This window comes from Homalodisca vitripennis, chromosome 6 (assembly GCF_021130785.1).
Source record: "Homalodisca vitripennis isolate AUS2020 chromosome 6, UT_GWSS_2.1, whole genome shotgun sequence".
NCBI classification, from domain to species: Eukaryota; Metazoa; Arthropoda; class Insecta; order Hemiptera; family Cicadellidae; genus Homalodisca; species Homalodisca vitripennis.
The window spans coordinates 34004817-34032573 of NC_060212.1; the positions used below are offsets into that span (position 1 = coordinate 34004817).

A 27757-nucleotide genomic window follows, 5' to 3' on the forward strand; every position below is an offset into this window, starting at 1 on the left:
TTGAGTTGACCAATATGTGTTTATAACTATAATATTTTGAAATTAATGAAATAAAGCATGATTAAAAGTTATTTCATTTATCATTGAATTATTATATACTGAATATAATTAATTTGATACTTCATTCACAGCCCAGCCGCCTGGTGTGCCAGAGATCTGCAAGAAGTCACTGTCATCCTGCAGTGTCCGTGGTGGCCAGGAGCTTTTTGTCCTGGGCAAGAACTTCCTCAAGGACACACGAGTACTGTTCCAGGAGGGTGACTCCACCAACCCTTCCTGGTCCCAGAGTGTACAACCGGACAAGGAGTTTCTCCAACAGGTGAGAGACCCCTGTAGTACAAATCCAGTATTTGGAGATCGTTTGTCAAAGCATTGATAATTCAGATATTTTAAATTCAAATTATGGATAAATTGAATTTTCCCCTCATTCCTTCAGATTTGTATTATTTATAATGTTAAAAATAGGGGAGTTAATTTGATTTTTCTCTTAGATGATTCAAAAGTTGTATACTCATAGTTGATGTTTTGTGAACGTTATTTCTGAGCTGGAATGACAAAAAAATAGACAAGAGCGTTTCTTATGTGTATAATACAAACATTGAACTTTTAAGTCACATACTAATGATTGCTAAAATATGTTTTTACAGTTCTTTATGACTAAAAACAATTTAGAAACATACAGTAACAAAAGAATGTGATTTATAAATAGTATTTTAATAGAAGTTTGTATTTATATATTCATACATTTATTACGTTAAAGGAATATAAAGGAATAAATAAATTTTATAAGCTACAGTTCTATTATTGAAAGGCAAAAGATAGAGGATACAACTTGTTGTTTTCATTCACAATTTTACAACGTCTCATTTAATAATAGAATTTACTTGTAAAAGCTGTTTGATTCTGTTACATGTCTTGATGATATTCTTAATGAAGCATATTGTCTATTGTCTATTGTTGCAGTCACACCTGGTGTGTACCGTGCCACCGTACCACCGTGTTGACATCTCAGAGCCGGTTACAATCCGGTTACTGGTGGAATCTAGTGGCAAGGCCAGTGAGCCCCACACGTTTCTCTACTTGCCGGATACGTCTCCGCCACACTCAGACAATAACACAGGTACGTGTAACCGTCACCTTGTACTCGTGACTGCGATCCAACCACTGATACGCACACAGAGCCCCCTCCCCCCCATCATTATGATCATCAACATTTCATTGATCATCATCTTGAGAAAATCAATTTCAATTTCACTTACAAAACAAATGAGAACCTTTGTATTGATTGATGTCAATATCAATTGCATATATCTTAACATTCTTTAAGAATCGTAATCATTCCAAAATCATTCATGCACACAACCATTTTCATATTTTCAATTCATTTTCAATCATTGATTAAGGTCATACAAACATTGAAAAGCTCTTGGCACAACAAAACGAATGTGTGAACAAAATTATTTCAATTCCTTTTGGTTGAAAATTGAGTTTAAAGTTCGATGAATGATTCAAAATGCATTTTAATTTTCTAAAGCTTTATTAATAAAACTTCGCAAATTATAAAATTCTATAAATACCTTTGCCAACTGATTTTTACCTAAGTGCTCAATTATAAAATATTTTAAATTTCTATGATTAAAAATTCAGTTTCAGTAAGATTCAGTTTTGTTAATTACATCAATGATGGAAGATCCGAGTCAATACTAAATGAAAAAATCTGATTAACCATAATCATCAATTTTAAATCAATTTAATTATTAGTTTCTTTGAGTCTGATTTACTTAAAAAAAAGCGGTCTTAAATATCCAAATTGATTAATTCATAGAACTTTAGAATTTACTTTGTGAAAACAATTGTGACCGAGTTTTATCAAAACAATACTCTACACATTCAATAAAGAAGTAAGAAATTGGGCCAAAATTTAATTTGTTATTGGGAAAAATAAGGTTTGAGTCACTTGATATTTTAAAAAGAACATCAGATAAGATCTAAGTTCTTACCAAATTTAGCAAATATTAGACATTATTATATATTGACTTTAAAATCTTAATATTATTTCTGTATTCAATATTCAGCCATAATCAAATAATGCTCGATTTCTGTCACTATCGATTTTTAAATTTTAATCTTGCAACCTTTAACATGTAATAATTGCCCTATGGTCAAAACTTTAAAAACTTTTTGTTTTAAAACATAACCAAACTAAAAAATACGTTTTGTATTGCTTTTAATGCAGTAACAGTTGTTACGTTACATATTATGAAATCAAGTATGTTTAATAAACTCAGATAAAAATGTTTGTTTACTTGTCTAACTTAGATAAGTTACTAGAGTTTACATTTTGGAGATGAATATTTGTTGAAGTAATTTTTTTGTGGGACTTCTCTCTAGTTTTCGAATTTAGCCAATTTGTATGTTACCTCTATCACTGGTCTCCAGTATATCTGGATATTGCATTCAAACTTAAAATTCAAAAGCCTATTTCAAAATTTGCATTAATAAATATTTCTGGCATTTTGTTCAAAGTAATTGCTTGTTACTTTTTTATTTTCTTCCCTATATTTAATTAGAATAAATATTATCGCGGGCTAAAAAACTAAAAATAGTTTGTTTCTATCAAATGCACAGTATCTACACAGTAAAAGTTTGATAGGAGTTTAGAAATAATAATAACGGGAAAAGTATAGAAATGAAACTTGGTGAAATCAGTTGGCAGAGCATGAACGGACGTGTTGTCAGGGGGCTTTGTTCTTACCGGCGCCGGCGAGTCATGGCCTGAGAATGTTGTCAGCCCTGACTCGCCAGTGCTGCGTCCAGAATGTTTGAGAGCGTGTGAGAGCTGTGTGTGAATGATAAAGCAAATTACATAAGTTCACAAGTGATTTTATGTTACCCTTTTTTTTAATTTTTTTTGAGTAAACTAAAAATCAAATGTGTACATGATTCTTTGGCAAAACACTTAATATAATCCTGAAGAAATAACAAAAAAATGTAACGATTGAAAGCTTAAAAGAGAAAACGATTAAATAATTTAGAACACATGTGTGTTTTATATTCAATTAAATTTAATATTAGTTTCATTCAGTAACACAAAATCACATTGTTCGCATTAAGCAAACGCATCCATATGAATATACCCTGAGAAGAGGTAGTTCAGCTCAATTTGTAAGTAAAAAACTTTGTTTTACTTCTTGATTTAAACCTCACATTTTCTAATTTTAACAGTGATCACATTCATATGGGTGGAGTTTATTTTTGATGGCAGATCAACGCTTGTGCGCATGTTGGATGGGTGAAGGTGATTGAAGTGCGAGAAGATAATGATTGTTTGCGAATGGTGTGTTATTTGCCATCTTTTTAAATCTACTAAATGCCACATTTTTTTCAATTTAAATTAAAGCAAAAATCTTGATTGGGGCAAAATTTACAAGAAACATGTGGCATTGATTTATTGTTGTTGTTTATTTTTTTGGTAACAGGGCTTATTTGACTTTAAAATGTATTTAATTAAACTCTTTATTCTTTCAATGTTTAAATTTTCCAAAAAGGGGGGCTTGCCGTTTTTGTCCTGTTACCACGTAAATGTGTCTGTATCCCTTGGTCATTTGTTTTCTGCTTGGCCCGTGTTTTCAGCAGTTTTTCAGCTAGACAGGTGAACGCGCCTACGCCAGACTGCGCCAGCGGAGGGGGAGCTACCCCCGTAACCCTATCAGGTTGTCATCACGGTGACTAGTTATTTAGTTCGTATAACGCTCACTGCCTGTTTGGGTTCTTTATAAACACAGCACCACTATTATATCTATTTCTATTAAGATCTTTCGTTTCATAGAGTTTTTTTTTATAGTAATTGTATTTTGTTTGATTGATATTATTAATATAGTATACATTTTAGTTCTATAATCGTCATAATTTTATACAGTAAACGTAGGAAATAATAATATGCCATAAATAGTATAACTTAATAATAATAAAAATAATTTGTAGGTAATGAAATAACACTTAAGGTGGCAGTGGCGCTGTGTTTATAAAGTTGACCGCTGACGGCAGTGTCGTGGCTATAAACAGATGATATTGTAGTTAGTACTTGCCCTAGCTTGTAGGTTAGACCTCAGAGCTGGTGCAGCTCGTCTTGTTATTGTCAAGTAAGTAAATTTACATCAATTACATAGATTTCATCTAAAAGTGGTTGAACGTGCTGGGAAAATAATAGGGAAAAGTTAACACGACTTGGCACCAAAGTAAAGTTCCTTGCTGCATTATTAGACCGCATTTCATTTAAAAAATGATTTCACTGCGTAAGACGGTCACAGATTTTACTTCCCTTTTCAACAGACAATAACCAGGATTGTATTTTGGAATTACGAATCTCATTTGACAAGATCGTAGTAACAAATTGTGCTGGTGTTGCTTTATGTACAGTGAACACAATTTATATTTAATCTCAAACCCCTTATGGAAATAGACGTGGGCTTATTGTAACAATTTTTGATTTCCAATCTCAACCCTTCCGTCAGACTATTTTTGTACCGTGTTTGAAAATAACATTTAAATGTTGTACGTGGCTGAACGTTTACATTTACTGTTACGGTACATTTACTGTTATGCCCAAAATTTTTGGGCGTAGCAATTGACAATAATTGTAGGCTCTTCTTTGAAGTGTTTGAAATAAACCTAATTGTGTCTCTGTGCTGACTGGAGAACTCGATTCTGATTGTATTAATTCAAAATACGTGTTGGAATATACTTAATACGAACTACAGTATGAGAGATATCATTGCAAGCCAGGCGATGTAGCTTTATTATTTATTAATAACTTAAAGAGATCTCAGTTAGTAATTTTAATACTAGTATTATCGCAAGAAATTAATACTCTATACCGTACGTGGACCTTGATCAGGTAAACAGTCAATAGAATAGCAACTTTACAGGTGGGCCTTGTTTAAAAACATCTTATTATATTAACCTTATTTACAGGCATGGACGTAGCCAGTGAGGGGTTCTAAGGGGTCCAGATACCCCCAAATTTTCAGTATTGCTGACTTGTACTGCTTAAAGATCGTTCTCAATATTTAAACGGGCCAAAAACGTTTAAAGGAACAAAATAGAGAATGAACTATGTTCATTTTACGTTTTCTTGGCTACGTTCTTGTTTACAGGTGCTAACTAAAACGTTTCTTAAACGTTATTAATTGAAGCAGTTATCAGTATACCAAACTGCAGAAATATTCACAAGTTCAACATGGGTCCTCTATTGGCGCGTAGTTTATCAATTAGCGGTTCTTTACCATTGTATCTGAAACTGTAAACAATTATGTCACTATTAGTTTATTTGTTGTACCCAGATGGTGTTCATCAATTTAAAAAATGTTACTTTAAATATCGTTATACACAATAAAACTGTTATTGGAATAAATTGAACGGTAGAAGTCCATGCAAGTTTACCTCTGAACAGAAATGATTTGATCCAAAAAGCGTTTAAGTTACATTGAAATTTGTTTTTCCTTATGGAGTTTTCCATTGATTTAAGAATATTTCAAGAAACTGAGAAAATTATTTGTCACCAGTAGCAATACGTTGCACAAGGGGTTTTTATAAATTGTGTTCACTGTATATTCTTGCTAAAAATTAAATTTTGCATACAAGTAGAATCAGTTACGTAACTGGAGTTATTAATTTCTCACATATATAATTCTTATTAGTTTAAGTTAGAATATTTGAAGAGCTTAAATAATTTTAGTCAATAAGAAACCCCTAATGAATAATGTCATGACGTATTTCTGTAATAACAGATTGAATATTAAATTTAAAATTTTGTAAATATAGACTTTTGCCTAATCATGATAAATATTTTCAAAAGTTAAAGCAATAAATCAGATTTAATATTTGTATTTTCAATAGTGAACTGAAAAATTTAATTAATATTTTATTGTTTATTTAGTGATTGGTTGGTGGTCCTAACAAATATTTACCATCAATAACCCTTTACTTAAGAAAAATCATAGAATATATTTTAGACATTTTCAATGTTTTAACAATCAAATTAAAGTTATGATAATTGTAGCTTTGTCCAGAAAAAATTAACATTTTTAATAAACGTTATATAGTGTTATGACATTTTAAATATTACATTTTAATAGTTTCGTTTTATGATAATTTAAACTTTTAAAACAAATTCTTTTAGATACTGAGTAAAAATGTCTTTTTTAAGACACTTATTGGTCAAATTGTAGTAAGATTTTTAATGAATAATGGGAGCATAGTGGGGGTTTTCAAGATAGTTGAATAAAAATATATATTCAGAATCTTATTTTTTAAATGAATGGTACCATATTTTGAAGTGCAGGTTTGAATATTTTGATTTTAATACTTTTTAAATTTAAGCAAACACGAGTACTGCATAAAATAATGTTAAGAGTATTCTTTTGTAATTAATTTATAAAAACTCCAGTCAATAATGTAGTTTGGTTTACTTCCACATTAAATCGTTCATTTATAAAGTACTTATTAGTGGGCTTAAGCAAAATAAAATCCAACGAAATTTGGAATTACAATAATGATAAAAATTAATCAGTCCCAAACTTGTTGTAGTTATAATTATAAATATTAATACCTAAAATGTATTTCAACACTATATACAGTATTTAGAAAAAGTGTTGTAAACCTTAAAAATAAATTGTATATTTTGAATTATTTAAACATTTTACTACCAACTTTCTGAGCATTCTTTATTTTATTAACTTACAATACGTATAATAAAAGACTTTTGTCAATAAAAAACGTAATTTATAAGAGGGGGCTATCAGATTGTAGGAACATTATAGAAGTGGGCAAAGAACAGTATTAACTTTTAAGTATAGTCCTTAATTTACTTGCTGAACTAGTGGGGGAAAACAAAAACATGAGCAAGAATTTTATATTTGACTACAAATCGAAGTGTTAGTTTTAAGATGGGGGTGAGGAGAAATCAAATGCTCTGTGCTGGATTTTTTTGTTACAGATGTTTTTGTGCATGCGGATGAAGAGGAGCTGAGTGTAATGTTTTACCTTACAGAGAACGCGCAGAATGGAGCAGATAATCATGTCCCGTAAGACCGCGGGGGGCAGTAGCGAACGTGTGTGAGTGTATGTGTGTGCGTGAGAGGGTGGAGGAGCCGGCGGTTGTCTACCTTACCACAGTAATAGCAGTCGTAACACCCTGTAACAAAATTAACACCTGGATATCATGGAAGGGATATTATCCCCGCAAAGGAGTCAGATTTGGATGTTAAGATAAAATCAAGCACATACGGTTTTAGACACAATGTTTAGAGTGGAAAATGCATTCAGTCGAGTCAATCTCGATGATGTACATAGTTTTTGGTTGGTTTGTTTATTTACTTGGAATCTCTAAAACCATTTCTGAAAGTTATTAATTTAATATTATTTTTTAATTTTAGCTTCCAGACCACGAACAAATTGAAGTTTTAATTGAAATATATTTATTGAGATTTGAAGTTCAACCTTTTTCAAACTATAAATTTTATTGAATTTTGAAAACAGGTCACGAAAAAATAAAAATACAAATTGATGTATATTTTTTAAGGTTTGAAGTTAAACTTTTTTTAAATCTAAATTTTAGTAAATTTTAAAGACAGGTCATGAAAAATGTAAAGTTTAAATTTAAATATATTTATTGAGTTTTAAAGTTAAACTTTTTTAAATTAAATTTTAGTGAATTTTAAATACAGGTCACGAAAAAAATTGAAATATATATTGAGGTTTGAAGTTCAATCTTTTTAAAACTATAAATTTTAGTGAGTTTTGAAGACACTAAAATTTAACATATGCCTGTTTTGTCTGAAACAATCATTGACTTTCTTTTTGTGCATTGATTTAGCCAATGTTATTACAAAATAGCCTCAGCAATAAAAATGATTACTTTAATAAAACCTTGTTAACAATAAGTCTTCTTTTTTGAGGGCTGTTTGTCGATGATGGAATTTATTCTGAATATGAACAACTGTTATAGGTTTGCTACATTTCTGTGTCTAAAACATTTCCAAAAATTAACTTATCATCCTTTTAAAGAAAGGAAATGTTTGATAAAATAGACAAATATTACATTTTCAACTGTTTTTTCAAACATATCAAACCACGTCTTATAGTTTTATTGGAAAATGTTAACTTTGCAATTGGACGTAATCCTTTGTTATCTTAAATATACAATTGATCAATAATTTATTTCAGAAGTTATGTTCAGTTTTGGTGAAATTGTCCGCTTTTGGTGAACTAGTTGATAATTTTTCTTTGCGGGGCTTTTGGAGTTCTTGGTTATTCTTAGCGTTCTTGATTAGCATTTTAATTCTCTTATTACATATGAGATCATAATTGGACACAATATTCAGCATTTAGGATCAAATTGGCAACCAGCACTGCTATCCTCTGCAAACTGCTTCAACTTCCCTTTCATGGATGCATGACTTCCTTTATGTATGTACATAATTTAAAATACTAAAAAATTAAATCTACAACATTTTTAATAATAACATCCTGTTTGTTTTGGTTGCCCTAATAACAAGTAACAAAATTACAATTAGATATGTTGGAAGTGCAGGTGTTTCAAACCGAACATGTCATGTTCGCTTTGATTTTTATTGTAGTCTGATTCGTAATATAATACACCAAATTTCTAAACAAATTATATATTTGCATAACGTGTTTTCTATTATTTTCCAAATAAAGAATTTTCTATCATTAAGAATAACATACAAGAATTTGTGTTTTTGCTTTTACAATAAAAATTGGCCAGATAAGCTTATGTATAAAATGTTAACATTAGTGGTAAAAATCCATTTATTATATGAAATAAAAATGCAAAACATTTTGCAAGAATAATCATTGATTTTCAATGTTTGCCACATCAGAAAAATCGTAAACGTATCTAAAATCTCAATGTTTACCAGTATCAGGGTTGAAAAACTTCCCACTCTTAAGAAATTAATCATAGGAAATTGAAACTGTAATAGTGCAAATTAATTTAAAAGTCCAGTGGTTAGAGTTATGTTAAACACTTTTGGAGGTTACATTACTAATAATGATTAATTCATTATTTATAAAAATTTATGTTTTTAAAATATTATCAAAACAAGTATCACCAGGATATAAATTAAACGCGAATTCAACAAACAGGTTTCAGTGAGGAAATATAACAGTCAGTGATTTATATGATGAATAGATAAACGGTTGCAATAAATCTCACTAAATTTTGAAACAAAAATGTTATTCTAAGCTATCTTAAGTTCATCTCAAGATGAGTGATTTAGCTGAGTTTTAATAAATTCAACTTGAATTCAAAATTCAAGTACTTCTACATATCTAATTTGAAACAGATATATTGAGGTAATTTTGCATCATGTTATGCTTAATTAATAAACTTTATTAAATTTGCAATGAAATAAAATTATTAATAATTGGATTTATCATAGTTTAAAATTACTATATACAGAAGATAACTGAGTCAAATTTAGATAAAGAATGTTAATTTTACACACTTCTCTCTGAAATTAACAAATATTAGGGAAACTAAGTCTAAACAGGTCACCAGATTGAAATAAACTAGTAATTTTTTTAATCAGAGTAGTGACTGAATTATACATTTAGTACAGGTTTTCTGTAATTGAGAAAGTTATATTCTATACTAGTGTATGATTCAGTGATACAATGATAAAGTATTAACTGTTCTTCAATGAAAATTTCAGCAAGTTTTATTCAAAATGTATTAGAACTTTGCTGTTTTAGTAGTATAATAAATCTAATTAGGTATAATTTTGATTGAACGGAATTTTGTTTCTGTTACGTTATTTCCTACAGATCTTCACATGATTACAATCAAGTGTGGTATCACCAAAAGCATTTCCCAGTTTATAAAATAATAAGTTTGTGGAAAAGAAGGTAATCTGTGATCCGTGATCCAATAGGAGTTTTTATCGGTTACCAAAAATTATGTTTTGCAAGTTTGCCTGATCTTTTCTTTGAAGAACAGTATAAAATAGACGAACATGAACAAACAAACGACCATCTTGTGGTGTTGTCCCGTTTGAATGATTTCCTCTCCGACAGTTGACGGCTCTTCCACTGCGAGATTGTTGAGGGAAAGTTGAGGTGTGAACATGAAGCTTTGCCTTTCGCGGTCGTGCCACCTCAGCCAGTCACCAGTACATATTTACTCTTCTAAAGAAATTACATTGCAAGAGATTCTAAATAAAAGAGCGTAAGCTTAATATTGAAAATGTAAAAGCTGTTAAATACTTTCAAAATTGGATTAAAATTAAATTTTTGATCAGAAAATAGAATTTTGTTTGAATCAAAAACGACACTGGCTGGGTGGCTCCTATTCCCTTTTTCTTTCAGATTCGTCGGACTTCTACTTATATTGGTTCTTTGATTGTTTTGCTATAACTCGTTCTGTTTTGCTGCAGTTTTGGTCCCAGAGGGAAATGTTGTCACCAATTCCATCAGTTCACAAGGTAAGTGTTCACTTTCCGATAAGAAAATTCTTCTCAGTAGTTTTTGAACTATCGGTAGAAAGATCGCATGCTGTAAAAATTTCTCTTTGAACTTTACTTCGTAATGTAGTATCCGTAATTAGACGTACTGGTGTAAGGTATTCGTACTCATGAGAGTTTTCCATTCTCGGGAGTGGCAGTCCCAGCGAGAACGTCTGCTCCAGATCTCGGACGACTGTTGCTGCTAGGCTACGAGCCACCGCTACATGATGTCTTCATACACATGACTGTGCCACTCCCGGAGTGGAAAACCCTCGTGTGTGCATTAAGCTTAGTTACTGTTATCCGGAGAAAGCAGTGCAAAATACAATCAGACCAGCTCGATCATTCCATGAGAAGACAGTGATCCGGGAATGATTACCATCTAGAGATTGTTAATGAATCGTGACATTAGCAACGCAAAAAAAAGGCACTTTTTGTTTGGTCAGCAGTATTATTATGTAAAATTTTTACATAATAATATTACGTAATCTACGTAGAATTACGTATTAATTTTACGTAAAACCGATAAAATAATGTTTTAGGCTTCTTTAAAGAGCAATTCTATTCTTTAAGATCAAAAGTAACTTTATTATTTAGGTATTTTTGTATTTTACAATAAAGTCTCTCTAAGTCAGCCAATTAGAACAAAAAGCAGTTAAGGTTCTGAATTATTGGATTTACTGATAATCATATAAAATACGCTGTAGTAAAAACACCTATAACACATTCGCTACCGAAGGTTACAGAAGCAGTTAATGGTGTTCATGCCAATGTTAGACAGTGCACTGCTCGGAAGTTGAAAATGTTAAAGGCATCAGAAAATAATGGTTTGCTATTGTAGGAAACAAAGTATAAGTCATGTTTGGTTCAATGGTTATTGCTAGTCTAGAGTTTGTTTATAACAGAATTAAATATTTCCGTGGCTGTCTCTAAACATTTGTTATCCTTCTATGAATTTCTAATCAGCTCTGAATCCGTTTTACTATTCTATTCCAAACATTCAGAAAATGGTATAGTTATTGTTGTAAACCATAATAAATGTCTTCCAAACGCTTCCGCAATATTGACCTTTAACTGAGCTGAGCCAATCCAAAGTACCAATCTTAAATTTTTAAAATAACACTTTGTATGTGCATCACAACGACTATAATTATTACTACGAATATAAAATGAATAAAGATTGTTAATTGCAGTAGAGTTGACCAATTTAAATTACATCAAAGTAGAGAGTTAAAGTACATTTGATTCAAAATTGTTAATGGTAAAGCTAATTATTTTACAACTTTGAAGCACAATTTCAGTCATTTTACAAACATCATAACATATAACTTCAAATTTGGATTGTAATTTGATTTCTACAGGGTGTCACAAACTTCTGTGGCTGATAATGCTGATCATTTCAAACAAAAAATGTCATATAAGCATAGGTCAAGAAATGTCTCATTTAGCCAATAGCCGCCATTTTGTATTTTTTATAAAAAAATTATTATCTTTAAAACTAGTTAAGCTAAAGGAATTAAATTTGGCACATAGATTATTGGAATAGACAAGAGGGAAATTTTGAAAAATAATCGTGTTATTTTCTTTAATATTAACCAAATGGCGTGTGTTTTAAATTTTTTAAAGTCAAATAACCAAAAAAACCCGTATAGTTATAAAAAATGTACTAGGCACTAACTATTTACAAAATTTTATTGTAATTCGAACGGTATTTGTTTCAATGAAATCCGTCAATGCATAAGCAAGCAGACCACTTAAAAGGTACGCTTACATAGTCTACCATGATATAATTATTCAATCTCGATGGAATCATAACCCTGGAAATAATTATAAAATGCTCTCTTTGAATAATTTGTGTCCATTGCATTATAAACATTAAAAACTCGTCACAGTGAAAATGCTGAAAATTTGATAGTAGTAAATTTTGTGTTTGTTTTTTAAGTTGAGTTAATTACCAAATAAAGTAAATATATAATGTGTTAAAACACACTGTCTCTGATCAACATTTGCACTGAGTTCTTCACTTAGAGTTCTCCTTTACTTCTTGTGCTTCCACACACGATGATTATGAGGTTGAACCTCCCCCTTATCATTTATACGCTCCTTTGGTCTGTATGATGAACCATGAAACCTCAGTAAGCGAACACAGCAACCCAGGAGTTGTCAATGGGAAAACCCTCATGTGTGGAAAGTTTAATTTTTCCTATCCTGTTTCTTATTGCAGTTAAGTTCCTGAAGCAGGCTCAACGATGCAGAGGATCTGTGATTTTTCATCAACGTCGATATAATAAAAACGGTACATTTGTTAATTTGAGCTTTAAATTAGGTAAGATAAGATATTATGAAATGCTGAGGTGTACTTCTGCCAAGGTCGACATCGGTTATCTTATCTAACCTCTAATATTTGAGATGCTTCAGTCTAATTTTAACCTCAATTCACGATTCATTTGAAACAAATTGAATTGAGAAGATTATTAGTGGATTTGTTCGATAAGATAAACTTTGTTCTAATGCACTCAAAACAACAGTAACAAGAAAAGCACTGTGCTGGCAGAAGTGTGCTTTAGTTAGATCATAGTGGTGTTAAAAAATTATTAAAAGTGAATACTTTGGAAATAAGAAATTCACATAAATTGTGCACAAGATCTACACCATTGTGGGTGTTGTACGTCTTGTGCTCGCTTTCTACTTCTAAATTCTTTTTTCCATTTTAGTTTTATTACTATAAAGTGCATGGTAGTTTTATTGCATGGTATATACTAAGATTCACATAAAAAGAATGCAAATTCCTCTTATCAGTCTGGATGCTCAAAAAAGGTAGACTTCTCGACTATCCTTTTGTAGTTTTTCTGAACTGCATGGTTTATAATTAAATTCACAAGAAAATCTTTGAGTCAGGACAAATTACATAATGACTGCGGCACCTGACTTGCAACCTTTTTCTCACATTTAAAATAATAATAATAATGTGACCATTATAATAATCAGAATAAAAATTATACAACGTTTTTGTTACTATCTTGCCATGATACTGGGAATTTGATCATTTATTATATATAAAAATTGGGGTCGGGTTATTATTTTATTGGAAACTAGCAGTTGCACATGGTTTCGCACACAATTTCTTACTGAGAAACAGGGACATATTCCTTTTATATGACATTCTAAATACTCTTTGGTTAGGTGGTAAACACTGAAAAATATTCCCATCTTTTGATCCACTTTTATTTTGGGGCCCACAAGTCGGAGAGTGAAGTAGTTTTTTTTATAAGTACCGTGAAAATAACTTAAATTTCTCTCCAATTTTTCATGATAATCGACATATTATTGTACGTCACAATGTTTACAAACATTTACTATCTGCTTGTTAACACAAAAATGGAGTTTTCAAGACCAGTGGTACGTAGGAGGGATTTTAAAAATAGGAATAGAACTATATGTTAACCAGGGACGTAAGAATGTCCATGTAAAATTTCAATATAATCAGTCCAGTAGTTTTTACGTGATTAAGTAAAACACACACACACACAGACAAACAGATAGACAGACACCATTAGATTTTTGTATAATAGTATAGATAGCAAATCAAAATTTGTGCCTGAGATCAAAAAAAAAATGTATTTATACCCCAAGAAAAAGCACAACATAAATTACAATAAACTGTACGTCTTTTACCACTTTTGTAAGAAATTAATGAAACTAAAATGGCAACTAAAATATAAACAGTGTTACTAAAAAAGGAAACATAATCTTATGAAGTAAGTAAAACAAAAGAAAATAAGTATGAGCTATGGAAAAAAAGGCTTCATGGGCAGATTGTCTGTGCGCAGACTTTAATTGAACAGAAAAAAGTGAAATGAGAAAAGAATGTTAAGAGTAAGTAAGTATGCTAATAATGGAGTATTGAGGGACCTGACTGAACATGTGAACAGACAGTATGTGACCTTTTGACCCCAAAATCTTATAGAGCTCTTCCTCGGACAAAGAGAAAACTGTGTACCAATGTCAGTGACTTTTCTATCAAGAGTTGTCGCACAGACGAACCGCCCTTATTGATATTTTGTTCCCAAAATAAATAGCAGAATAGAATAGAATTGATCTTTATTGCACATATTCTTGGAGAAGAGAGCAAAGGTCATACATGTTTATGTGTCGGTGTTTGTCAAAAGTTGTGTGTCCTTCATTGAACGAACTTTTCGATAGTGTAGGTTAGACGTTCCAGCAGCCAGTTTCTCAAAGAAGTTTTGAAGGTCTTCTCTGGCAATCCGCTCAGGGATTCGGGTAGAATATTGAAGAACGTTGCTCCTCGATATGAAGGTTTCTTCTCAAATAGACTGAAATGATGTTGATTAAAGAGGATTGTCTCTTGAATGTAGAGTTCTACAACAGTCAGGATTATCAGTTCCTTGAAGGATGCCCATCATGTGTCCAATGGTCTTAGCCCTTTTTTGGCTCTAATTGTCCCTTGGAATATTTGAGATTGTTGTCCCTCCTCAGACTATGAAGCCATATCTCAATTGAGGCCCAGCAAAGAGTAGTATATTGTCCTATATATTCCAGTGCTGTTTATTTGTGTCATTCTTTCTACTGCATGAAGGCTGCTGTTAAGTTTACAAAAAAGTTGATTAATATGAGGTTTCCACGATAATTTTTGGTCCAAATTTAGTCCTAGATATTCTCTTGTAGTTACTTCTGGGGAGAAGGCTTGGTAGTTGTTTTGAGTAGTAGCGAACATTAGCTGTTGGATGTTGTTATTTATTTAAAACCGAATCATTGATTGTTTAACCATGTTGAAAGGAGCACAGGATTCAGTGTCTAGTTGGTCTTTGTATTTGTTTGCTAGAATAAAGGCTGTATCATCAGCAAACATCACCATATCACATCGGTCCTAAAGATAAGTTGGGAAGTTATTGATTAAGAGCACATACAAGACTGGCCTGAGAACAGAGCCTTGTGGCACTTCTCTGTTCAGTGCTAGTTGTTCGGATTTTACTTTTATCTCAGTATTATTTGTAGTATGAGTAAGTTCTACTGTCTGTTTTCTGTTGTTAAATATCTGTTGAACCAGTCTATTTCCTTATCAGTGATTCAGTTTGCAGCTTTGTTATTATAAGGTTGCGATAACAAACATTTCAAGTCTCTACAACCTTTCACAGACGGACAGACAACTCAATTTTAAGAAGATCCTGTTGGGTCCTTAATAATGCTTAATGACCTATTAATTCATTAAATTTAGTTGTAGAATTCAAAATTGGCACTGTACGAATTACATGATAGTGATTTAATTTTTATTATTAAAATGAACAGCATACAAAAATTAAATGCAATCAAATTAAATAAAACTAAACCAGTATTATTGTGCCATATAATGATTTTAAACTACCTTTGTTCTATAACATAATTTCAAATTAAATTTTAGTTTTATTTTGAACCTACTAGAAATAACAAGCATATCATTGACAAAACCATGAGATATGTATAAATACTCTAAAATATACAATAATTTTGTTACGTTCTACTAAATATTTACCACTAAACTATCAGAATGCATGATTCTTCTAGTTCTGTAATTGAAGACCCTACAATCTAGTAGTAGTGTAAAGTAATTTCCATAATCCAACTTCTATTACTGTCCATTAGTACGTACTACACTGTCTTTGTATTAAATTTGGAAAACATTCAGCATTTTTGTGAACCTGCATTCCTTTTCTGTGTACATAATAAGTATGGTTTTGGTAGTTAGTGAATTTGTAAATTTGCTTTCATAAGTAGAAGCTATGTTAAAACAAAATTCTCTCCTATTAAAATATAAACTTTTATACGCTTATGAAGTAAAATGAAAAGACAATTGGCTTTAGTAGAGGCGAAGTAAGGACTACGGAGTCCTATTTTCCTTGGAAGTTAAAAAATATTTACAATTTATTAGTCCGATTCACAAACCAAGTAATTGCTCTTGCCCAATATTTTCAGGAGGAGGAAAATAGGAAAAATTTTGAAGCACATTAAAATAGAAAAAAATAAAACAAACTGTTATGTTATATGATAACGTAACGTACATGTTTCTTTAGGTGGATTTTGTAAAATCCAAGTTAACAAGTCTATCATTATTAATTTGTTGATTTTTTACTATATTTGTACAGTAAAGTGTAATAAATTATTTTTCATTGATAGAAACTTAAAGGTATGGTATGTACATTCATATATTTTCGATTGGAATGATATTTTTGAACCGGATAGTTTTTTTGGTATACCCTTCAAAATGATAACAATTAATTTTGTAAGCTACACAGGGTTTGTGAATCGGTCTGATATATATAATGAAAATAATAATTTACAACATTTGTTTATAAAAAACGTAAATTTATACGAAATCTTGATAACGGTTATTAAGTAGACATTTTTCAGCATCTATTCATGTATTAAAATTTGACTTTGATGTCCTACCAAAATAACTATAGAATAATCTATTCTAAGCTAACGTTCAGACAATGTTTATGCCGTGAAAGATTTGTTTGATAAAGCGTAGTGTAGTGCTCTTAAGGAGAACAGGTAAGTACAGCTGAACGTGTTTGTGCCCAACTGATAATATTTTGTTGTGTAGGTGGCAGCCCTGGAGTGTTCCCCAGCCACTTGCCCCAACCAGTGGCTGCATCACTTCTCATGTCCTCTGAGACCCCTGTCACAGCGACTTTCATCCCCTCTCAGACTTCCACAGGTAATATTGCTATCGGTTTGTGTGAAGAGCAAAGAGTAAAAAAAGATTAATTTTATTAGATTGTAAGGTTTTTATAATAATACTGTACTTATCTAAGTTGATTTCCAGGGAGGGAAGATAACATACATCCCGTTATGATGTGGGATAAGACGATGCCAGTGGACGTGATGATGCCACCACCACCTCCTGCTCTACTGCCAATTTCAGGTCGAAGATCTTCAGTGCAGATGATTGTACCAGAGCCTCTCGAACCGGAAAATCTGAAACAAGAAGTTTCTGAGGAAGCACCCAAGCCCTTATCTGATCTCTCAAGCAGCCAGCAACCCTCTATGGACACATTTCGCAGATTTGTCACCAACAACACTCTTCCTTCCATCACTGTTGAAAGCTATCTATCCAACATCGAGGGGAACGCTGCGTTTGGTAACAAAGTGGTCAAATCTCAGTTAATCAGTGAAATGCCACGGATAATGATACCATCATCAACAGTTGTCAGTAAGCCACTGGCCTCGAGTGATTCTTCCAGTCTTTTAACTACTGTTGAGCCTATGCTTGTCAGCCAACCTGTCGGGATGACGTTTGACGGTAGGAACATGTGTGCCAGCTCGTCTGTTTCTCAGGCCTCCCACGAAAACATCAGTGTCATCGTGCCTTCTCCTCTGATTCAGAAAAAGTCTTCTGAATCACTCGTATCCCAAGAGATCCAACAACAAGAACAGATTCCACAGTCACAAAGTGTTGGACTCGATTTGTTGATGAGATCTGCTCTCAATGAGCGACCTCCAACGATGACCGAAAAGCTGGATGCTTTTGTCAATTCTGCAGCAGACAGCCATATCAGTCCCAATCCAAACTCCACGATCACATCTGTTATTACTGAAAATTCAGTAGTGAACCCCATCAATGATATGGTTGTAAACACCGCCACCAACATGAGCAAACTACAGGAGCAAAACATGTCACCAATTACCCAGTCGTCTGCAATATCAATGTCTCCACAAACAAGTCCTCACCATAGCTCTGCCAATGTTGGCGATGGATCACTTTGCTCTATTATAAATTCGCCACAGAACACATCTGGTCAATCTCATGTTGTTTCCAGCATCCAAGCCACTTTGGAACATCACTTGAACAGCCAGAGTGCAAACTCGGCTCAGGCAAACATTAACGACTTGATTAAAACTTCTCAAACAGTAACGGCCGGTCAAGCTCAAGTTTATTCAAACTTACAATCATCTATAGAACAGTTAACCTCCCAGGCTCTGAGTTCTTCACAGATGACTCATTCTGAGATCAACAGTATAATACAGTCTTCACAACCGACTCCGACGAGTCAAGCCCATGTAATGTCAAATTTACAATCTCTAGAACAACATCTGTCACCGCCACCTGTCAATTCAGGTCAGATAATTCATCCCGATTTGAATAATCTGATGCAGTCTTCTCAGTCCTCTACTCAAGAACACACACTGGCAAATCTTCAAGCCTCTTTGGAGCAACAAATGTCATCGCATAACATGACTTCTCAGCCGCAAATGAATCTGAGCAACCTGATACAGTCGGCATCACAAGAGTCTACACGTGAGGCTCAGGCATTATCTAACTTGCAAGCATCTCTGGAACAACACCTTTCTCAAGGACTTAACTCTACACAAATGATTCACTCTGAATCCATTCAACCAACAAATTTGTCTATGGGAAGTATCGGGAAAACTATCCAGACATCCACCCAAAGTCCTACTATCAGTGAAAATCAAAGCTTATCAAATCTTCAAGCTTCACTGGAACACCATATGTCTTCACAAATATTGAGTTCCGTACAAGCAGCTCATGAGTCGCTAACAAACGGAAACATTTCCATGAACACTTTAAATTCTTCGGTGCCAACTTCCCCTCAGATTCAAATCGCTGTCAGTCAAGCTCAAGTATTATCCAATCTCCAAGCTTCTCTTGAACATCATCTAGCCTCTCAGGTGGCTGCTTCAGTTCAGTCGATACATGAAACAGTGACGAGTAGTCAGATGACGACTAATTTAAATTCTCCAGTCGAGAATTCCTCGCAAGTCGCTGTAAGCCAAGGTCAAACATTATCAGGCCTCCAAATGTCCCTTGAGCACCTGAGTCCTCGGGTCATGACATCGCCCCAACCGACCCACGAGAATATGTCAGTCGGCAGTATTTCACTAAACAATACGATGCAAACTTCTCCAGTTCAAATTTCAGTTAGTCAAGCCCAGACACTATCTGACCTTCATGCGTCTCTTGAACATCATCTGTCTTCCAACGTCATGGCCTCATCTCAGCCATCTGAAACAATCATACCTGTAGAAAGGCTAAACAATCAGATTCCAACTTCTCCACAGCAGTCATCAAATCAAAATCTGTCAAGTTTTCAGGCATCTATAGATCATCTCTCATCACAAGTGTTAAGTTCACCTCAGTCCAGCCATTCTGAACACAATCTCTCCATCAACGATTCTCGGTCTATGGATTTAACCAGTCCCCTGTCATTAATGAATTCCCAGACAATAAACGTTGTCTCGGATACAAGCAGTACTAACAGCCCCGTTATGATACTGTCACCGAATTCTCGTCAGAGTCCTTCCTCCGTTCTTACAACTCCGGGTCTCTCGATGAGCAACACGCCCACGATGGCTCTGTCACCAGTGAACACGCTGGCGATGGATATGAATCCTTCCAACATCGTTCTCAACGCTTCTCACACAATGGTGTCAGCCGCAGACATCACGATGGGCAATCCTCCAACACTCCTCAGTCAACCGGACGTCCAGATGCAGACCTCTCCAGGTGTCCAGCTACAGACCAGTATTAGCCAGTTCGAGCAGGTGGCATCGAGGATACCGGACAAGATGGCGGCCATGAGTCAGTACCAACACGGCCAAGGGTTGCAAGGCATGGATAAGGAAGTTGATAGGAAGGACCCGGCAGGGTACATGATACAGCCGGGAACTGTTCAGCCTCATGCAAACTACGAGATAAAACCTCAACCCGTGAAGAAGTGCGAGGAACTGGCCAATGAGCTGACTCAGATGTCCGAACATGATCTCATCAGTTACATTAATCCCAGCTGTTTTGATACAGGTCAGTAAATAATATTGTTCTACACTTGTGAAAAAACTAACCTCCAAGTGGCAAGTACCGACACATCTGGTCGGGTTATTTCTAAATTTATTTCCTAAAACAATGTCAAAACAGCTAAAAGGTGTATATCAAAATCAAGGTGGTCGTTTAAACTGAGTTTTTCGTAGGGCTTACAATAATGCAGCAACAAAACTTTAGAGATCAGAAGGTCATTCAGGAGATCATTTACTATGCATAGTACGAAAGTTTAGTCTGGATATGATATTAAGCAGTCGCATTTGTTCTGATAAGCTGCTTAACCCTTTTCTTGGCTGTTCACAACAAAAATGTTCAGGTTTTTAACGTGTGAAACCCAAAAATTGTTTGGCTCATATTGACTTTTTTACTTTTTTTATGTCATGACATTTGATTAAAATTAATCTTGTTCTTCAGCTAATAGATTTCAGAACAAAATGATAAAGCGTATAAAAAACATACTTTTTAGCAAAAAAAGCAAAAAATTTTAGTTGTAAAACACATTTTATTTTTTATACTGATTGTTGGATGTATAACAAGTAAATATATTATTAATAGATCCTGAAAATTAAAATTAATTTGGAGCAACAATTAACTTACTCCATTGCCATAGCAACTGAGCACGTGTCACGGCAATCCAAATCCGCAATGTTTTTACGTTCAATACTGTATGAAAATGTAAATGGAAGTACAAAAATTATTTTTATTTTGCGGGAATTTAATTCAACAACTATTGGTTTATATACCTTATATAAGCTAGTTTACGAAAAAACGATACAGAAAAATAATTACGCAGCAATGACATATTGTTACAAAATAGTTTTAGGAAGAAAGATGCACAATGATATACGAGTATCATTGCAAAACAGCCAAAGGGTTAAATTCGTCATCACTCAAAGCCAAGGTTATGCAGACAATCTAAACACAGGTTATTTCAATTGTTTTTTGTTTGTTGCAATATACATGGAGTCTAGCTTATTCGAGTTTTTCAATGAACGGTTCACTGACTTGTCCTTATTAAAATGAAATGTGCGATACAGAAAAGCAAAGTAACCTGTTTGGAGTTTATTTGTAACAAGACAATGCCAGACCCCACACTGCCCAACAAATGCAAACTCTGATCAGATCTTTTGAATGATAGACTTCTATGATTGTCTTACAAAAGTGTGTTGACTTTTACTGACAAATGTTTTAACATAATTTGAAACTATCTCAAAAATTATAGAGACATTTTTGAAAAAGTAAATTTTTATAGCAAATTGAACCTTACTTTTCAAATAACCATCATCATCATCATCATTGACAAAGAACTACGTCATAACATTTTGCTAAAAATGAATCCGTAAATACAACACGTATAACTAGATTTGATAAGGGCTTGGGTTGAATAGTTTGTCACTCTTTTTCTATTTAACACAATTTTACATTTGATTTTGACATATAATGCCCATTGTTTATAATGATTTGGGTGTAACTTACGTTTAACTTTTCTCAAAGTCAGTCTCATAATCTCCATGATTTTTTGTGATAATGGTTCGATGGGTTTTAAAGCTGTTTTTGTAAACACAAAATTCTTTCAGATTTTGCAAATTGTTGGAGACAAAGTAAATGATTGAAAGGGCAGCCCGATCATTAAGGCTGTGAGTGAATGTGCGGTAGTGTTTGGAGTTGGAGAGGGTCTATAACCCTTCAAGTACTTGAGCTGTCTGAACATGGTTTGATTATATCTCATTACTATAATAACTATAGTTTCCAGTGTCACATTAGTAGTCAATAATAATAGGCGATTTCAATGTTAAAGTATTATTCAACATTAAAAATATGTTCATGTTTGTATTCTGATTTTTCTTCGAACTATCAGTTATGGATTTGAGGGTTTTCTATTTGTAAATCTCCCTCAAACAATTCCCCTCAAAAGAGTAAGAACTTCTGTATAAACTTTGTTCAATTACCTATTCATTCTAAAAGTATGCATTTGTACATAGTACAAATAAACAATTATTGTACTGTTCTTTAAATTTACAAATATATCCATTGCTACTTGAAATTGGAGCAGCTATTAGATATATTCATCTGGGAGGTTTCTTGTACAAAATCATTGTAGTCGATATATTGACACTTGACATAACAAAATATGACTTAAATAAAATTATGTTTATATAAAATACTTCATACAACATTATATCTTTAAATAGTGTATAATATTTGTGTTTCAATATTCCCTACACAATCACAAAGGAAATTTTACTAAATGTTTAAAAAGCCTGTTTTGTTTTAATGGCTCAAAGACTTTCAAATAATTAAGTATTTATCAATATCTCCATAGAAGGGTAAAATTAATGTTTTAGTGTTTACTCTTTTAAAAATGTTATACATTTAATTAACGATTTAAATATTTATAGATTAATTCCCTTTATGTATAACAATTTTATTTTGTTAAATTCTCTCATTAAAAAGATCAAATTTTGTTTTCCCTAGGCTAACTGTTGTGCCTGAAAAATGAAAATTTAACGATACCCACTAATTATAATATCTCTTTGTGTTTGTAGTAGGTTTTATTTATTTTATATAAACCGTAAGATCAGTTAAAAATATTTTTGTGAGTATTAAATAATTGTTTAAAGTATAGTAATTCATTGTCAACAGGAATGGAGATTGTAATGTAAGAAATGGCCAGTTTAATATAAATACAATTTTTTAACGTTAGTAAATTTATTATTTAATTCTTAATAACAAAAGATAAATATATAAATAAATTTTGATTCTGTACAATGAAATAACCTGTGTTTTAGCTGACTTCACATTTCTTGGCCATGTTTCATACAACAGGTAGATGTGCGCGCAACCACAAAAATAGAGGTAAATAGAGCTTCAAATAGAGGCTACATATTTTTTAATTTATTTTTATTTGTAGTAAAACATATAAAAAATACAATTTACAGTTAACTTTTTGTGATACATCTGAAATTTAGACCCAAAAAACACCAAAAAAGCTTTTAATGATAAATTATCTACTAAATAAACAGTTACCTTCTTATTTTAAGATCAAATGTAGAATTTAGGAGACTTTTGACTTTGGTTTATCTTAATCCCACTATCTGGATATTTTCAGCCTAGTCACAAATGGTTTCTCACTAACCTATTCTGCTTCTTCAGCCCCTCCTTTTTTGTAAATTGCTTGATGTAACCAAACATTCGTATTCTGCAAATCTGCAAAACTAATTCAGTAAAAGTATTGTCCTAAATTTAAGTATGGAGGATTTCCAAGCTTTGTTCAGTCAACCTGTAATTTATGGTTAAAAGGAAACATGTTATAATGCAGCAAACAATATTGTTTCTTTCTTTCATGTTCATCTTCAAATTCAAATAGAAGTAAATTACTCAACTCAACTTACACCTAGACTTTTCTAGTATACAATCGCATTTCTTAATCAATTTTCAATAAACATGATGATATGAAAGTAACTTATCTTGCCTTAATTAATGAACTTATTCACAAAATGAAGGTTTTACCTTAGGTGCTGCGCTGCGCAAGTGGTGATGAATAATTAAAAACATCACTTGAGATCGTACCTGTCAGTAAAATATCAGAATGTACTTTCATATCATTGTGTTTGTATAGAAAGTTTTTTTAAGAAACATGGTTGTATAATAGAAACGCAATATACTTTCAATGAGGTGAGTTACAATGTATAACATTAATGTGATTATTGTTTATAAATTAAATTATAAATAATTATGCTTTACAGTATGTTACAAAAACAACCTGTGTAATACATTTACTACATAAAAAAAAAAAAAAACTACTGGTATAAATATTTGAATATAGACATAGTGAATGTATTTGAACTTATTGTTGTATACAATACTGTAGAATTACAGTATACACAATCCCTATACACAACTGAAAAGGTACTTGTATTACTAATACTACCAAAATAGACCACAATTAGATACCACTAATACCAATCAGATACCACTAATACCAATCAGATAGGCCACTAATACCAATCAGATAGGTCATTAATACCACCACCACTTTGTACCACAATAGGCTTATCACCACCAAACCCTTCAGTACTGTGGCCAGTTGTCAGGTATATACGAAAAGAACTGGGATATTTTGTATTAATGGAAGTCTTTAGGATGAAAATACTTATTACAGAACAATTATAGGACACATTTTAATAATATTTTATTCATCAATGAAATTAAACAAGTGATACATTTTATATTACAGCTGAAAAATTAAAAAAAATATGTTGTAGCAAAACAATTAATTATTAATCATTTCTAAAAAGTCAAAGTTAAAACCAAATTTGATATTTTTGGGTTGTACCATATGAAAAGCCAGGATAACTAGAAATTTAGTTTACTAAATAATTCAAATATTTTACTTAAAAATAGATGGTTTTGAGAAAGAGGTACTGTAGAACACCTATCAAATTGATTTTTGTATTTTGTAAATGTTAAAAGGAGTAATTTGTAGAATAGAAAACACATGTAGTAAATTTTTTCAGACAACAAACATGATTTGATGTCTTATTTTTCATAATATGTTAAAGTTCCTTTGGTTTCGTTATATGCAGTAATTATTACATAATTTTTATAAAATATTTATTTATAGTTTACCAAAATATGAGACAGTATATAAATTATATTCATGTACACTATACTTTTTTACTATAAAAAAAGTACGACGTTATATTGTAAGTAAAACTGTATTAACTGTCACCACTGCAAATACGAAACTTAGTTCCACTAGAAGAACAATAGTGAAAATAAACTTTTGCATTTCTTGTTTTAAAAGAACCAAATTTTCTATAAGTACTATAAAAACTGTATAAACCATTCATTCTAAGGTGTCTACGAGGAGAAAAACGTTGTTTTCATTTACAATTAATCTTAATGATACAGAGACGAAAGAAGATCTTATAAAATACACACGTGTGATACCGAAAGTTATAAACTATCGATACATATGGATAAAATTATATTAAAGTTATATATACAATTAACCTAACCTAACTAACTTAAAACAACCTAACCTAACCTACTAACCTAACCCAACCTACTAACCTAACCTAACCTAACGAACCTAACCTAACCTAAACCTGTTGTTAATGGTCTTTATCGTTGAACGTTTGTTTGATTCCCTCTGTTGTTGTTGCAGTTTAGTCCTGATGAAACGTCAGTATTTAAGAAGAGACTGCACTGCTGTGACAGAACGAACGGAAGTGCTATCTAGGACTGGGTGCTAATCGATAGTTAACGTTTACACCTCACCCGTGTGAACCAGGCTCGACCTCTGTGAGGGATGTATATATATACGCTGATCACAACTTAGTTGTGCCGGACCCAACCTAACTCATAGTTTGGATATAATCCGAATCGTTATTGTATGTAATGTATTATTTTATATATTGATGTAGTGTGTAGGTATGTGTAATAAATATTCAATCACCGTTTGTGACAGTGCTGGGACATGGCTGTAGCAGGTTCATTGTTGTGTCATTGTTACAAAATAGGCTTAAAATGTATATAAAATGTTATTATTGAAAGTGAGAAAACTTTAAGAATTATTAAGATTATATCGGAATTTTGCAGAATTTCGTAATGTTATATTTTATATTAAGTTTGTTTACCTTATTCTTTCGCATTGTTATCGGATTCAATTTCAAGTGAGACATTGATAATGGTTATAAAATTGTTTACGTATTGTCTGGATCGAGTCGTGTATTTATTTTCTTTGAATTACTAATTTTTTTTACATTTTGTGTTGATTCCAGATCTGTTGTCCAATATTTTGCTTTAACATTTTCTCCATTGAAGAATATTCAAGCTTTCTGTAAAAATATTATACTCTAGTCTGTGATTTTCAAGGCCCTCAAATCTCAAGAGCCTCTAAAGAAATCGTGATTTTAATGTATATTTCATATTTTCATACTCATAATGAAGTTATATCATGTAACAGTTGTAATCAATGCCATTAAAAACAAATGATTAAAAAAAATAACATACATTAGTAAATAAAAATTAGCAGATTGTTTTTGAACAAGTGTTGTATTATCAAAATGAGTTTTTTTGCAAAGTTCATTGTCTTTATTTCAAACAAAACGGGAATATTCCTTCACCATTAACATTGTTTATTTCAGCTTTACAATGCCGAGAATTAGTTTTAGTTTCAAATGGAAAAATTAAAAATAATGTTACATTTACAAATCTCTTGGAAATATATTAGACTGACTCGTCCTTAATTATATGTAGTTATTATCTAATTGTGTAACAAGTTTATGCTTATTATCACGTTGTTAATGATGATATAATATTTATGTTAATGCTATAATAATACGTGTTGTTTTGTTTTTTAAGATTGGTTAACTACATTGTTCCTGACAACAATACTTTGTCGTACAGCACAATGTAATAAATGTCTTTATTTTTCAAGTGTTTGGTATTTTTATACTTCCTTCCTATCTAGATTTAGTTTTCAGAGCACACTGTATCAACTCTTGAGTTATCACACTGGGTTGTAATCTCTAGCAGGCCTAGCACTTATGTTCATTAAAAGATGGTATACTGTCAGATAGTAAGTTATCCAACGTCTGAAATATTCAAAGTATGGTTCTTGTGACTCCATGAGATTTGGCTAAGCAAGAGAAAATATTTTTACATCGGTCTTGTGGGTAATCATGATGGCAACGAAGAAATAGCAGAATAAATAAATTTGTGAACAAACTCAATTCATGTAAGATTCAAACATCTATATAATAAAAATGAATGTTTGTGTGTTTGCCCTTTATGGAATCGCAAAATATTAGACTGACCATTATGAAAATTTGTATGTATACGTATTTTTCCACGGAGAAGGTTTATAAGCTATGCCCATTGATGTAACTCACCACCAAGCGGCGCTGCAAAAGATAAAAGGTTTCAAAGCGCCTGCACATTATAAACTGCAATTACGAGACAGTGACGTATATTACATAGCCAAACACTATTTGAAGGCGCTAAGTTATTATGTATATTTGTCTTTAAGATACATTTCTGATTGAACTTAAAGTTTGAGTGTTAGACCACTTTATAATAAAGTACATGTACGTGCACAATGGCTATAAACATATTTTCTTGATCGTGGCAACAAGGCAAACTCTACATCGGCGTTTTAAATATAATTCAATTAAACCAGAAGTTCACATACACGGGCAAAGCTTACGAAAAGCGTGCAAAAGCCGCGGGAAACAGCTAGTATGTTATATTAACACATGTAGCCTAACTATCCTAACACAAATATCATTTCATAGTGACTTAGTGTGTACACTGCAATTATTTAAACACTGTTGTGAAACCTAATTTAATGAATAAAATTGTGAATGTATTATCTTGCAAGATATGTAGA

The 27757-nt window shown here is 32.2% G+C and overlaps 1 protein-coding gene across 9 annotated transcripts in view; it reads left to right on the plus strand.

Moving 5' to 3' along the window:
- The window catches only part of LOC124364251 (nuclear factor of activated T-cells 5), a 114029-nt gene extending 87224 nt beyond the window's left edge, over window positions 1-26805 (plus strand). For 7 of the 9 annotated variants that reach the window (XM_046819579.1, XM_046819580.1, XM_046819584.1 and 4 more), the window contains 8 exons: window positions 132-319; window positions 964-1120; window positions 10458-10505; window positions 12751-12822; window positions 17128-17241; window positions 17350-20343; window positions 23151-23217; window positions 25532-26805. In XM_046819579.1, coding sequence (XP_046675535.1) covers window positions 132-319; window positions 964-1120; window positions 10458-10505; window positions 12751-12822; window positions 17128-17241; window positions 17350-20343; window positions 23151-23191 — 3614 coding nt within the window. In that variant the 3' untranslated portion in view covers window positions 23192-23217; window positions 25532-26805. The remainder of the gene's footprint in view (window positions 1-131; window positions 320-963; window positions 1121-10457; window positions 10506-12750; window positions 12823-17127; window positions 17242-17349; window positions 20344-23150; window positions 23218-25531) is intronic. The other 2 variants (XM_046819581.1, XM_046819583.1) reach the window with 2 other exon arrangements.
- The last annotated feature ends 952 nt before the right edge of the window (window positions 26806-27757 follow it).